This window comes from Anas platyrhynchos, chromosome 21 (genome assembly GCF_047663525.1).
Source record: "Anas platyrhynchos isolate ZD024472 breed Pekin duck chromosome 21, IASCAAS_PekinDuck_T2T, whole genome shotgun sequence".
Classification (NCBI taxonomy): domain Eukaryota; kingdom Metazoa; phylum Chordata; class Aves; order Anseriformes; family Anatidae; genus Anas; species Anas platyrhynchos.
The window spans coordinates 16379928-16395418 of record NC_092607.1 but is presented as its reverse complement, the minus strand read 5'-3'; the positions used below and the strand labels follow the sequence as shown (position 1 = coordinate 16395418).

The window sequence follows — 15491 nt, the reverse complement described above, 5'->3', positions numbered from 1 at the left end:
CATGTGCAGTGTTCTCCATCCTTCTTCAACACCTCCAGCTCACATCAGTCCCGCCTGGGCCCTGACTGAGGATATTTCAATGCAAAATGTTTATGGAGCGAGCCCCAGGCCTGAAGGCCGCAGCGCGCCCCCTGCTCTGCACAGTCAGGCTTCCTCTTCTGAACCAAAGAAAGCAAAGGTGGAAAAGGGAGTTAATTTAGTGGCTTTAAACACAAGATAAGGAATAGAAAAACAGTGTAGTAACTTGTTTTTATTTTATTTTTTTTTTTTTTTTAATTGTTCACCAGGATTTCCATTGTCAGTCTCTTTTTAATGAGAAAGAAAAGAAACCCCGCCTTCCTCCCAGATCCAGATGGCAATATGTGATTATGCCTCTTTTTGGGGGGCAAAACCTGACACAGACAGCAGGGAACCAGCTAATCTTCACCCAGAGCACACTGCCTTTTCTCCTGGGATGCTCCTGGCCTCAGGTCCCTGTCCCCTCTGCCTCCCAGGCTGCTCCTTCTCACCCATCTCCCTGCCCCGAGAGCAGCAGGGTTGAATTTTCTCATCTGCCCCCAGCACTGGAGCCTCTCTCCACTTGATACACAGCCAAAGCACTGACCTCCAAACAAACCACTGCCCACAGGCAGTAAAACAGCTCCTACCACGGTGCTGCTCAGAGACCCTGGCAGCCTCTTTGGAAGGTTAAGAGCCCGGTGTAGCAGACAAGTTTCTCTCTCTCTCTTGCTGTCCCTCTTTTTCTTCCCCACCTCTCTGCTGCAGGGCACTGCTGGAAGCAGCAGGCAAACCCCCTCCAGCCTTCCCCAGCTGTCCCCAGTTGCAGTTGGTGGCACAAGGCTGGTTCTAATTAAAAGGATGGGGCAGCGGGTAAAGCTTCCAAGGTGGGAGGCTCTGAAATCAGCTGTGCTTGAATATTAACCACCTTTCTTCTCTCCCTCTAGACTCATCCCGCCTCTGAACCAGCTGGAGCTCCTGAGGAACCTGAAGAGCAAATCGGGACTAACATTCAGGTTAGCAGCAGAGTTAGGAGAGCTTGGAAAGCTCACACTTCACTACCTTTTTTTTTTTTCTCTCTCTTTTTTTTTTTTTTCTCCCCTTTCCTGCCTTTTGCATATTGACAACCTTGAAGATGTGAGAGGTTTTGGCAGCTGATCCCCATGGGTTGTTCAGCGACCTCCTCCCTATCCCTCTTCCATGCTGCACATGCATTTCTTCAGCCTAATTTGTCTCTGGAGTAATGTTACAGTGCTTGGCTGAAAATGCAAAGTTGTATTTTCAGAGGTTCAGATCAAGGTAGTGTTCCCAGTTTTCCTCTGACCTTTCTGTTCTTCACCACCCTCAGAGGAGACTCAAGCCCACGATGTGCTAATTCATTCCCTGTTCCCTCCAACCTTTCCTCGCCTCCCCCTGAGAGCAGGCAAGATGTTAGTGGTGAGAAAAAGAAAAGGGACACCCTCGTAGTCTCTTGCCCCAGACCATACAGCATGTCCTGATTTCCTATGGCTTCATAACCAGGTTAAAAAATCACAGATCCCACTGAGTTGGAACACAGCACATCGTGGTGGTGGGTCAAACGAGCAGTGTTGCTGTGAGCATCCTCTGGGAAACCATCCTGGTTTCCAGACCTGCACTGTGAATCCATCAGGCCAAGCCTGACGTTTCCGTGTGGCAGAACAGCCACCATAGCCATGCCCCATGCTCTCTGCTGATCCCACAGCATCTCTGTTGGGGGAATACCAATCAGTGTCTGCCAGAAGCATCACCTCAGTTTTGCTAAATTTGCTGTGGCGAGGTATAAATTACTGCCCCAGAAGGCCAGGCATCCTGCAGCTTAAACATGTACTCAGGAAGGGTCATTTCTTGTGGTTCAAGCAGGCCAGGGTGCCCTGTTTGGTGAAAGGGGAGCTGCAGACCCCTGGGGACGGAGCAGAGATGCTGGCCTTGCTGCAGCAGGGCTGCTGGGCTGGGACAGGACCTGCCCCAGGGCTGCATGTCCCTCCAGGGCATGGAGATCTGGAGGCAAATGGGTCTGATGGCAAAACTTAAAGTGTGAATATCTGAGATAGTGCCTGGGGCCAGGCTTTGAAACTGGGCAGAGCAATAAGTAGAGGGCAGGGGGGCGTTTTTTAGTCTCTCCAGGCCGCTGCCTTCAGCACAAGGGACAGGATTCGGGGTCTGTGCAGATCTCAGGGTCTAAGCTCGGGGTGGAGGCAGGACCAGGGCTTGTACAGCATCACGCTGCGAGGCAGTCGAGCTCCTCCTGCCCAGCTCTTCTTGCAGTCCAGTTTGTCCCCACCAGAGACAGTCTGTGCCAGGTGCCAGAGGAAGCAGACTTTTCTCTGCTGAGATACACAATCTGCTCCCTCTCTTCTGGAGTTGCAAGGGCAAAGATGGTTCAGGGCTAGTTTTTGCAGTTTCCTGCCGTGAAGGTGTGAATAGTTGAAAGCAGAACAAGTTTTCCTCATTGCTGCAGAGAAATGCCACTAAGCTGCCTGGTCAGTGAAATGTTTTTTTTTTTTTTTTTTTTTTTTTTTTAGTGTGGCCTTGTGTTGGCTTGTGGTGCTATGTCTATCCTTTTGCAGGTGATGATTTTTCAGGACAATCAAGTGGTTTGGGATCTCAGAAGGAGGCTGACTGCAAAAATTGTGGCTTCCTACTCCCCCAGTGGTGCCTTTGGCAAAGTATCTGCCAAAGGCTTTGGAGGCAGAAAGGATGCTAGGGGTGCTAGGGCCTTGGGGCCAAGGGTCTGTACCCCTTCCCACCAACACCCCCCCAGTACTATGCATTAGCACTGGGAGTGAAGCCATGCATCAGCAGGTCTGATGTTAGCTCTGTCCTGATGGCCAGGAAGGATAACGAGATACCCCAGGGTCACAGGAGATGTTCAAATCCTTCCCTACATGCAGAAACCACTCAAGGCCACGCATTTCCAAAGAAAGGGGCCGCTCTCTGAGCCCACAGAAGTCCTCCTGTGCTCACACAAATCACACAGCCGTGAGGTGTCTCAGTCCTGTGTAGGCACAAGGGTGGGTTGGGATCAACTCTTCAGCCCTGTGCATTGTATGTGTCTTCTCTGAGGTTGTGTGAGTCTCCAGTGATCTCCTGTCCAGGCCAGAAACTCCAGGAATTAAGCGCTCCTTTCCCTCTCTTCTGTCCACAACTTTCCACTTAGCTGTATTGTTTGGTATTGTCTTTTCGTTATGTTTTAACAGTGAAGCAGCAACATCTGTTGCCACCTGACACCATGCTAATGTACTATTGCTTCTGTTTAAAGGAAAGAGCAGCAGCCCGAACCATCGCCAAGGTCTGTATCACTGCCAGCACGCCATCCCCATGCATTACCCGTAGATCTCTATGTACGTGTGTGCGTGTGTGTACCATGTCGTGGCGCCATCGAGGGAAGCATTCTAGGTATTGACGTGCTTTTTCTGTGCTGTGGCAGTCCGATGTATCTACGTGTAACGCTGGACCTTAAATCAGATCTTCCTTCCAGTCTGCCTGGGGCTGTGGCTATGAGGATAGCGAGGCTGTAGGGGGAGAGGGACAGCGGTGGGCAGCACGGGGAGAGCTGGCAGACCTTTATCCGGGGCGACAGCAGGGCTCTGGTTTATGCTGCTTTCTTTTCTGAAACGGTTTAAAGCAGGCTCAGGGAGCGGGTGATGCCTTGCCTGTGTCCTCGCCTGGTGTAGTGGGGATGTGGGAGCACAAAGCCATCACCGCCGAGCTGGCAGCTCCTGAATGCCTCTGGCTGCAGGGCACAGAAGGGCTCTGTGACACAGCACCACGTTGGGTGGCAGAGACACGCTGCTCTGCATGTCCCTTTGGCCTCCCACCCTGCGGGTGAAGCACAGCCCCTGCCCTGTCTTTGAGTCCACGTGCAGAGAGTGCTCGTCTGGGCGCCTCCGAGATGTGGCGAGCACCTTCCCAGGGCAGCCACAAATCTGACCTCAGGGAGAGCTTTGGCTATTCACATGTCCCAGGGAAAGCAATGGGTCAGGTGTTTGGGATACTTTTGGGATACTTTTTGTCCTGTTAGAACTATTTAATTCTGGAAGTTTTCCTCTATTTTCCCACTTCTTTCAAGAAGTAATTCTGGGATTGAATCTCCTTTTTTTTTTTTTTTTTTTTTTTTTTTTTTTTTTTTTTTTTTCCCCTTAGGAAACAAGACACAAAACTGATGATCTGTGGAGGTCATCTGCTTGACTTTCAGATTTTCCATCTCATATCTCAGAACTTAGCTAACAGCTTAAATATTGCAGAAGATATTGCAGACATGTTTTTCAGAAGCATAACTACAACCTGGCATTTTGCAGATGTAACTTTCTGCTGTGCATTTTAGCTTATCAGAGGACAGAAACTAATTTTTTTTTTTCCTAGCACAAAATCCAACCAAAGATGTCTGGGCAGATACAGTGCCAACTAAAGGAAAGAAATTTCATCTTTCCTTCTTTGTTTTCCTCCTTCTTCCCTTCCTTCCCCACCCCCTATTCTTTTTTTTTTTCTGTCTTTCATTTGAGCTTTTCTTTGCAAGCAGAACCTCCATAGCACTCCATCCACTCCCTGCCAAGTAAATCAAATCACCAAGATCATGTTTCAACCAGCCAGAATTTTTATTTATTTTTTGTTCTTATTTGGGGTATCTGCTAGTGCAGTGAGAGTGAAGGCAGCCTCCATCCAGCTTTATTAAAACAGGGCAGTGCTCTCTGGGAGCAGAGCAAGGCTGAAATCTCGGCCACCTGCCCTTGGCATCAGGAGGGACAGAATTTTAACCCCAGGCCCTGGCTGCTTCGCTGCCCCATCTCAGCCAGCGCGTACACTGGCTGCATCAAAGGGTAAATCCATGTTCCTCGCAGCCACATGACTGCAGCGAGAAGAAATCTCTCTTCAACCCAATCAGCTCCATAGCTGGAGAAATCTGAGGACGGATGGTCCCTCATAGGGTCACACCAGCCTGCGTCCCTGCAGTCACAGGCACTGGTCTTACTTCTGCGGGTATTTCCCTTTTTAGCTCTGCTCCATCTCGCAGGGTTCATTTTCAGCACTGAGTACAATAGGTTAGACAGAATATTTCTTCACAGAAGTTGCAGGTTTTTCCTGTTCAATTTCAAAATTGCTTTCTTAATCTTCTGTCGCAGGAAGAAGTAAAAATAACCTTTCACTGCCCTTTTTCAGAGTATTTCTTACTATGTATAGCTTCTTCATCAGGGTAATATCCAAACACTGCTTTCCTGCTCCTGTATTTGTCTCTGGTGACACCGATGGTGCTGTTGCCCTCCCTTGTAAAAGCTAAACCTGAATCCAGGAGTGCTTAAGCTGAGGTCTGTGGCTGCCGTATATGTGACCACAGAGGACTTTCCAGACTGTTCAGCTCAGCTGACAGAGCAAAGCCAAAGCTCTTTCCTTCTTGTTTCATTAGGACAAAATCTCTTCTACCTGCTCCCGCTGCCCTTTTCTTTCTGATAATGTCTCAGACCTCAGGAAGGCATTTTGCACGGATGTCCCTATATAAAGAGGGGCCCCAGGCCAGCTATTTTCCTGAATAAAAATCTCTGAATCTCTTACAGTCCCCCACACTTTGATTTTCAGCAGCCTCACAGTGATGCTCAGTGTGTCATCCTGACACAAGAAAACTCATCCCCTTTGCCAGCCCACCCGACAGGGTATCACCCATCCGTGGTCTGTTTTATGTGGTGACCTTTTCATGTAGGAAACTCCTCGGGTTGAATCATCTCTGCTAGCAGACCCCAGCACCGTGTTGTTACTGCTTTGGCCAGTGAAGGATTTACCACTTTCCATTTCACTGCAGTGGTGAAATGTATATTCTCTCATCTAGGCATAGCTGCATTTTGCTCTGATTGTCCCTGTGTGTAGGGAGTGGCTGATTTCCTATATCCACAACAGACACCCTGCAAAGTCCTTACAGCAAACAGAACAGAAATGGCTTTTCTGCTGTGCTGCTTCTTACTATATTTGAAGTCAGAGCAGAGATGCTGGCCTGGCTCGTGGGAACACACTGTGCAGAACAAGCATTGCCTTGCCGGGTTCAGGAGCATCCACAGTGCCCTTCCAGCCCATGGGGTCTTGCCTGTGCGTCAGCAACGATGCTGCCCTCTGACTCCAGTGCTGCTGTGGCTGTGCTGATTTCTGTCGAGGCAGCACTGGGAGAGCTGCTGCCTGGGCTGGGAGGACACCGGGAGGTGACCGGGTTAGCATAGCGGAGGCTCGGGGTCACCTGGAATGACTCGGGTGGCCTTTGGTTGGGTCTTGGCGTACACTGGGGCAGCCTGGCTGGGAGACAGGTTCTGACCTTTCTCTGTCATCTCTCTTTTGTTTCCCTCCGTGAGCTTGTCTGCATCCATCTCTGACCAAATGCTGGGCTGCTCTGGGGGGACAGGAGCTCAGCTCCCATGACGTGGAGCCCAGGCTGCCATGATCAGAAAAGATGCTGGCCTTTTGCTACAGACCCTTTCGCCCTTTCTATTTTCCTCCCACTTTTTAAAACTGCTTACAGAAACTCTTCTATTAGCAATCGCTTTGGGCGCCGCATCCACCCGGTGCTGTGCATCGGCCGGGAGGAGCAGCCGCCTGCTGCACAAAGTGAGCAATTCGGAGAGGCTGACGGGGTTTTGGTTACTCGTATGCTAATCGGGCTGAAAATTTACTGTGGCATCTTGTCTCTGTTTATTTTGTCTTCTGATTGTAATGTCAAAAAGGCAAACGGATGGTTAGCCAGGGCTACGGAGGCTCCTGTATGAAATGTGCGCTCCAGATGCTCCTTCCCAGATGGTTTGGTACACATCTGAAGGCAGCCACAACCAGATTTGTTCCTCTTGTGTTTTCCAAAATATGACTGGGCAAAAAGCTAAAAATTAACGAACCAGATGATCACAGTAATGCATTCATATCAGAAAAAAAAAAAAAAAAAAAAAAAAAAGAAACATAAGGAGGAACTAGGAAGCTAAAAGTCAGATTACTTTGTCCAGCATGAGTTAAGCTCTAGAGGTAATGAGAGGAACCTCTTTAAAAGGTTGTCCTCAGCTGTGGTTTGTCCTCGACCCTAATGAACCCAGCAAGACCTTGGCTGTTATTTTGGGTGAATGCTGGACTGGGCTACTTTGTAATGTGTATGTATATCTGTGCGTATATCTCTCTATATCAGTGTATGTATATGTCTGTCTGAGATACACACGACACTAAAAGCTCTGCTCAGGGGTGTGATTAAGGCTTTTGTACGCACTGGAGGATGCCTTTGGTTGGCTCATTGGGCCCCTGCTCCCCCAGCCTGGGGTGGCACCAACCCCTGCTGCCTGTGGGAGCCGGTGTCAACCCTAGGAGCCCGCAGGGCTGTGTTAGCTTGGGTTGGTGTTTGGCCTTTTAACCCATTAAACCGGTGTCAGAGACTCATGCTGGGACTGACAGTAATCTGGAAATAATCAGTTGCCTTTAGGGGAGCGGATTATTTGCACGGAAGGGACTGCATCTTTCTGTAGGGACCGCAGAGGAGGCGGGGAGCCCGGGGAACCCATCCATCCCCCCTGGGCTCTGCATGTTCAATATCTCACCCCATGCTGCGATGCCCGGACCCCAGCTCCAGGACAGCCCCAGTAGTGCCACCAGTCCTGGGGACGTGGGGTCCTGCTCTGAGCACCCGAGGAGCGCCCGGGAAGGGGAGAGTGGCATCGCCCGAGCTTGCACCTAGCACGAAGCAGTAGGAATTTCTACAAATTCCTTCTGTGCATGCCCACGAGCTCTTCCGACTGCTGAATTCGAGCTGAAAACGAGACTGGGTTTTTGTGCCCTTTCATCCTTTTCAGTCTGCCTGTGAATTCAGCAGGGAACGCTGGTGGGCAGCTGCGTGCTGGTGCCCCAGGGGGTGAATTGGGGCCACCCCATCACCCTGCCACAGGCAGAGGGCTGCTCCATGGCCTGGAGAACCCTCATGGGTGGCAATCTCTGGGCAGGGCTCACGGAGCCGTGGTGGGATGTCCACAAAGCCTGAATCACCCCAAAAGTGTTAGGGGCCATTGGACAAACACAACGAAAACCAAGCATGTGAACGCTGATGTTCAAATGCCTTCCTGTAAAGGACTGCACCACACTCCATTTTTTTATATGGATTTTTTTTTAATGCCAGGCTTAATGTAATGCTATTACCTTTATGAGTAGTGCAAATAATTCAGAGATTAACTAGCTCACTTGGTGAGATTTTTTTATTTTTTAATTTTTTTTAAGAATAAATTCAACCATTTCAGGTGTTGCTGGAGAATACAAATTAAATTTTCGGCTCACCATACTCCAGAAAATTAAAATATGATCTTTTTTTATCCATTTAGAGGAAGAAGAACATACTTTTTGTTCCCAATGCAGTTGGAAATTGTCTTCCTGTAGGACTCATTCAATTGTAGATGAACTGATGCCACCAATTCAAAGCAGGATGTGTCATTTCTAATAACGACATTTATTGACCACAGCAAGACAAGTTTCAGACACCACCTTAATTACTTTTTTTTTAAATTTAATGCTCAAGCATAAAAATCCTGTCATGAACGTGGCCCTCAAGTCAGCTGTCTTTTAAACCTAGAGTCAGTAATCAAAAGTTTCCTGTCTGGCATTTGCTTCCAGGTCTAATTTTTACTCTCCCCTCATTTCCAGTAAAAGCAAACCGTGCAGGGAGTCACTTTGCGGATGCTGCTCAGGAAACTCTAGGTACCACGGGAAATGCGTCGCACGGAACTAATCAAAAGCTGCACGGCTCATTCTCCCTCTACCCTGCTACCACCCGTTCTGATCACTTCTCTGCTTAATAGAGGTACTAGATGAGTAAAATAAAAGCGAAAGAGCCTCCCCATTGCCCGCTCCGAAATTAGCGGCGTCCTTGTCTGCTTATCATGCAGAACTCGTTGAATCACAGAGATGAGGATGGGGAATTTGGTCTGGGCTAGCAAGCCAGTGACTGTTCAGCAACAAAGGAGGCAAGGAAACAAAGTTTAACAAATGATGGAAAATTAAAAAAAATAGTAATCTTTTTGTTTTTTTAAATCAAGACCCCTTCCTCCCCATCACTCCATCCCTCCTCAGGGTCCAGAGAATCCCTGCAAATTGAATTGCACTGCACAGCAATACGAAGTTAGTAGCACGAGAAATGCCAGCTTCCCCCCTCCACTCAATCACCATCCCTTTGGCTCTCTGAACACTGCAAATTGACCTTTCCTAGTCGTGTGGCCTTTAGAAGCCACGGCTTGCCTATCTAGCACCTCTACTACGCAGCTAGAGAAGGACTAATCTTAGCCTGTCCCACCAGACGTAGGGGATACGGGTTCTCCTTAGCCTTGACATTGGCCTTGTGAATGGGTCTGTTTCTAGATCCAGTGGGGAACAGACAGCTAGAGCAGAACATTTTGTACCAGCCGCGTTTTCATCTTTTCCATCAAGTCGGCAATTGCTAGGTGGCTTCAGAGAATTCCCAGGGAGCATCCCTTAGCGCACCCATCTGATCACCACGAGGGCACACAGATACATGTGTTATTTTCCTTGTGTATAAAGATATCTACTTTCGTGCCTGCACTGGAAGAATCTTCCCCTGCCCCAGACATTGCTTTTCGGCAGCAGACATGCACCTTCTTCAACTACCAATGCCCAGAGTTTGCATGCTTTGAATGCTGGCAGGTGAACCCCATCAGCTCTTCCCCCCAGGCCAGGCAGGTGAAAGCCCAGGAGGGGCAGGGCACTGAGTGATGCAGCATGTTTGTGAAACTGGATTTTTGCATGCTCTTTCTTGGAGTCCATTTTAATTCTCAAAATCACCAGTCTCTGTCTCCGTCAGAAAGCCGATAAACTACAGTTATATTAAAAAAAAAAAATAAAAAAATGTATCTCTGATTTTCTCCATTAATTGTTCCAACTTATATCTTTTCCTTCCTTGCTATTTTTTTTTCCCTTGCTGGTTACTTTTATTACCTGTCAGACTAGAGGCTAAGGCTCATATCTGAGACTTGTGTGTACCAGAAGCTCAGAAGTAGCGTGGTAAATCCCATCTCTGAGTGGGTAACAAAGAGTCAGGGGGCATGACCTAGATTTTATGACAGCAGTTCTTGTTTGATAGTCATGATGGCAGGTTTCTGATAGGAAATTCTACTGTACCTGGATAAATAGCCTGAATCTTTGAGTTAGCCTCTTGCTAGGTGTTTTGATGGTACTTTAGCACTCCTTGAAATTCATCCTTGAAAGGACTGGTTTAAATATTGGGTAATTATCGGTTGCATGGACAACATTTCAATACATTTCCAAAAAGCAAAGATTTGTTTAATAGCCTAGTTGGAAAGTTTATCACACGCTCTGTAGTGTTTCCATTTGCCAGGTGAGGTTGTTTTATCCTTGGAGGATGAAATGTAATGCGGGCAGGGACTCCTCCCACAGAAAGGCTCCTTTCATTGCTTAGCACTGAGGTTGGTTTGGGCAGAGTTTAAGACAAGCAGTGATGTTTGTAATGCTCTCCTCTCACCTGTCCGTGTCCAGTTCTGTTTTCTGGAAAATCAGCCACTCTGATCTTAATGTCTTCCTTGCATGTCTTTCTAGGCATGAATTTTTAATTGGTAAAGCCAGTATATTTTTCCTATGTTCTACTGAATTCCTTCCTGCTGTGGTCCTCATTTCATCTCCTCCATCTTGAGTTCTGTGAGGGAAAGGGAGGATGAAACAAATTATTATCTCAAGATCGTCTTAGTCCATTGGAGACCTTGCAAAGGGGGAATATGGAATGTGCTTCATGCTGCAAAGGAGTCTTTAATTTTAGAGTAGCTACAAGGGCATCTTTGTTACTTGCATCGTGAATATAGTGTTGTACACTCTGTGCATTAGTAAAACTGTGGGTCAACCCTAGAAGGACATAAAAATAATTGAAATATCTGGATTTCCTGGACCCCTGGGCTACCTGCCTGCAGTCAGCCACTGCACAGACTCTTAGGGGCAGATGCCAGCACATCAATGCATCTAAGGCTGAGTGCTAAGGAGCCTTCATCTCGGATGCATATAATGAAATCACAGTGAACAATGAGGCAATCATTGAAAACTCATTGGAGGTAAATTAATAGAGAACTTTTTAGGAGCCATGGTTTCGTAATGTACTAAACCAATGATCTCTGGTCAATAAACACAATAATGCGTGCATTTTTTAGACACCAGTGTAACTATACCAAGCCAGATTAGTAAGTCTATCATGTTCTGCTTTGTAAGAGACTTTTGAACCTGATAGCAGGAGGAAATGGCACACAGAGCAGCTTAGGAAAGGTGTTTGCAGAGCCCTTGACTGGCCTGCAGGTCTGGGTGCAGCATTTCTTAAAGTCTTGTTTAAGAAATAATCATCCAAGCTTGAAGACTTAATCTAGCTGTTTTTCTATGCTCTGGTTGAGCTGGCAAATAGCTAAAGGCTGCTGGAAGACGCAGGACATGTGCAGTGTGGGTTTTGACAGTGCCCAACATCAGTTTGGGAAAATAAAAAGAAAACCCAACCCAAACCAAAAAACCTCCCTGTGTTAGGAAGAGCGGGATGAGAACATAACAGAAATGCTGCAAAATACCAAAGACCAGCATTAATGATGTGTTTGGATCTGGTGTCCCTTTGCTTGCCCAAGGTCCCACATCTGGCCAGGCTTAGGTGGTGGCTTCAGGGACAGTGCCAGTCTTTCCAGCTGTGATTTCAGTGACCTCCTTCAACCCAAGCCTAACACCACGGTTGTGAGGAAGAGAAGAGGATTACTCACCATGACATTGATCATTGGCTGAATTTTCTTTTTGTTTTTCTTATGCCCAGGTTGTTCTGTTTCTAGCAGCTGCATTTGCAGGGCTGAGTTCACCTTCACAATGGCTTTTCTGAAATCACTGGAGGTAAATCAGGCTTGAGCCTGGTCCTCTGGTGATTTCTGCTCTAGCCATGGCGAGCCTTGCACACACAGACATACTTTCCTTGCCTTAATGTCCCCAGTAATTGCTTTCTGCCCAGTGATTCATAAAGGCTATCATTCACTCCTGGCTCTCCTGCCTGGTTTTAACAAGCTGTTCTCATGCGCCATGAGCTCAGCACAAGCTCCGGATGGAATAACAGCCTCATTTCCCAGCAAGAGATAACCTGCTTCTCCTGGCCATAGCTTTTCAGAAGAAACACTTTTACTGGCTGAGGTGGATCTGAGCCATGACAGCCTAAGTCAGTTTGGCCTACAAAATGAAAGAAGAGAATGAAGCAATTGCTCAAGCGTAGTTTAAAATCAATGGCAAGAAGTTACAGGTGATTATTTTCATTGATCCAAAATTTCTGCCAATATTATAGTCCATATTTTAAAAAGTGCTGGTTTAATACCATGGAGGAGTATGGAATGAACCCCTGTAGCAGAGGGGCTCAGACAAGAGCTCAAGCCCCCAGCATCCTAAGGAGGCTGGGTGGCAGCTCATTTAAAGGTTAATTTTCATGCATTTTCCTGCTGAGTGCTGGGCCACTAAAGCAGTGAGCACCCTTCTGTCAAGTGCTGGGGATAGGGATCAGTCCTTACATGCTCCTCCCTTGGGGGCTCTCGGTTTTCTGCCTAGCCACAGGAAAAAAAAAAAAAAAAAGTCAATTCAGCTTCTTGCATCCTTTGTAAATTCAAGCCAAGATCTGAAAGTCTTGTGAACCTTCCCTGAAGTCAGACCGGAAACATTTTTAATAGCTGCCAACTTAAAGTAGTTACAAAGATCCAGGAAGCAAAGCACATCCTATTACGCTGTTACGGCTTCCCATAATCTCTGATTACAAAGCCAGTGTTTATTTTCCCTTCCCTTCCCCCTGGAACGAGCAAGGTGCGAGCAGTGTGCCCACGCTGCTCTCACCATCATGACTGCAAGCTTTGATTCGTGTTGTGTGTGGCTGGATTACCGCTCTCCTCGTGTTCATGTCACCCACACATATGATGTCCACTGATCCCAAGTCCATTTCCCATTGAGTGACACCTAAACCACTTCTCTGGCACGCTCTGTGTCACTCTGCATGACTTTCTGGTTAAACGAGAACATGATCTTGGATTAGCTGACAACACACATCTCTCTGTATGTATTTGTTTCTTTTGGACTCTTGCCCGCCAGCTCCTGCAGACCCCAACAGCATCCCCCTCTGCAGGGATTGGGCTTGCATGCGAATTCCAGGTGTCGTTTCCAGTGAGAGAATTGCATGGCAGAAGGAAAACTTCAGTGAATTGTTCATATCGTCTCATGTCGTCCTTGTTGAAACACCAGAGTTCCATCAGGTGTTGGGTTTTTGTCTGAGGAGTGAGTGCTCAGCAACAAAACCCACCCAGACCCTAATTGTTCATCAGATTTCTACGAGAATTTTTAAAATATAAAAGTATTGCACTTGTGCTATCAGGCTTGAAACCCTTCCCTCAGATTCCTCCCTGAGCTCAGTGCTTTCTTTTTGGCCTTTTGTGGGTCTTGCAGTCATCTGCAGCACGTTTACTGTGGAAATGGAAAGGGCCCCAAAGCAAAGGCCCTGCTTTACTCAGTGATAGGCAACTGGGTTCGTGCTGAAATTGGTGATGGGAGCAACAGGGATGAGGCACAAAGAGATTGTTTTGAATTCTGAATGTTCTTGTTTTGCAATTTTTTTTGGTGTAAAACTTATTTTAAAAAAGGCTGGATAATTCAGTGCATTAATGCTACTGAAATACAGTAGATTCCAGAATATTATTATTTTTTTTAATTAACTAAAATCAAGAAAAAAAATCCAAATGGCCTACTTAGGATGAAATGACAAATAAAACCTCAATCTGGCTTCTTACCCAGGAAACGCAGAGAAAGAATTGCTTTTCAACATTTGGTTGCTGTGTATGGTGCTGTTGGTAGCATCAGGGCCCAAAGCTCACATCCAGAAAGGTATTTGGGCACATGCCTGCTCCTGGATTCCTGTACGGATTTGTGCCTCCCGTCTGATTTTCAGCTGTGCTGAATGTCTGCTGGCCCCTGGCTTTCAGATGCACTTTGCAGGTGGAAATTAAATCTCCAGCACCTGTCTCTGCAGTTTCACCGAATTAAAAATGCATTGTTAATTGGATGCATTTTTCTACTTTTCCTTTTCTTCTCAAAACTTGATCACGAGCAGATTTTATCTGCATCCTTCGGCCTGCAGTTGTTGCCCAGCCAATGGTCAGAGGCAGCCCTGTCCTGCACTGGGCAATGCCAGTAAATGCTGCCTAAGCACCTTGCTGCCCGTGTAAATGTTCCGTGTCTCACAATGTGAAGTGACTTTGTAAAAATAGCACCTTCTTACTCAACAAATCTGCCCCCCGTGTGTCTTCAAGTCACGCCTTCTTCCTCTCCTGACAAAAACAAATGTCTGGTGCTGTCAGCGCAGCTGATGCAGCTGGGAGAAGGGAGCTGCAGTTTGCTTTGCTTCAAACAGCAGCAGCAAAGTTCTGGTTGAGGAATCTCGTGCTGGGTTTGAAAGCAAAGGAGGAGCATTTGCTTCTGAGTTTTAAGGTGGCATTGCCGAGAGACAGAAAAAAAAACAGGCCTTTGGTTGGTGACCTGGAAAGCCAACATGGAAATCAAAATTCCAGCAGTGTTGTGCCTGCAAACTGAGGCGGAGCGTGTGCAGCAGCAGGATAAGAGGCTGCTGCAATGGTGCAGGGTATTGGAAATGAAATCCTTGGGTTTGCTCCGTTTTGAGTCACCTGTTTACAAAATCTTAGCTCCACGCACAAGTGCCTTGCACCGGTTGTCAAACCTATATTCGTAGATTTTAATTATCAGTCTCTATTCAGAGAATATCAAATTGTCCAGAACCCTTTGCAGTTGGGTTCCCCCGGGGCTGTCTCTCAGAAGCTGGCCCTTTCCTAAAGATTCACACGAGCTTTTTGGTTTGCAATTTTGGTGTGAAAATTTGTCATCGTCATTCGGATGGAAGTTTTTATTTACAAATTTCAGAATTTGGAAAATAATTAAAGCTGGCTCAGCTGACGGTTTCTCAGTGACCTTCTTTTCAAACCATTATTACGCATTATTAAGGAAATTGGATTCGAATAGAAAAACATCAATAAATTGCCGTATTTTGAAGCTGTAAAATTCTGCTTTGCATATTTATGGAGCCTGTAGCAGACCTGCAGCTAGGTGGTAGTTGGCTTTGAGATGGAATCTTTATAGGATATAAAGGAGTTGTGCATTTAAGTGTTCATATTGAAGTATTTAAATATATGACTGGAAAAATGCTCTTTGGAAGATCTAAAAGGGGCAGATCATATTTTAGGAGGGCGGAAGGACAAGGGTAAATGAAGGGGGAAGGACAGGTTTGAGCACCAGAAATAAAGTATTTCCAAGTAAAGTTAAATATCTAAGGTAAAGGCTTTTTTATTGGTATTTTCTTATCAGATGTAGGGTTTTGGAAGGCAGTTGTGAAAGAAAAGCTTCCTCGCTCATGATCGGAGCCGATCAGTGATTTAAGGACTCATAACTTCATCGTTTAACGTCAT

General features: G+C 46.7%; 1 protein-coding gene across 13 annotated transcripts in view; it reads left to right on the top strand.

Annotated features, from left to right (window-relative positions):
• KCNQ2 (potassium voltage-gated channel subfamily Q member 2) overlaps window positions 1-15491 on the top strand; it is a 69647-nt gene that overhangs the window by 32610 nt on the left and 21546 nt on the right. For 8 of the 13 annotated variants that reach the window (XR_005260536.2, XM_038166352.2, XM_038166357.2 and 5 more), the window contains 2 exons: window positions 945-1013; window positions 3278-3307. Coding sequence is in view for 12 of the 13 variants with exons in the window: in XM_038166352.2 (XP_038022280.1) it covers window positions 945-1013; window positions 3278-3307 (99 nt within the window). In the remaining variant the exon portion in view is untranslated. Of the gene's footprint in view, window positions 1-944; window positions 1014-3277; window positions 3308-8655; window positions 10966-15491 lie in introns of those variants that run through there. The other 5 variants (XM_072026413.1, XM_072026412.1, XM_038166350.2 and 2 more) reach the window with 3 other exon arrangements.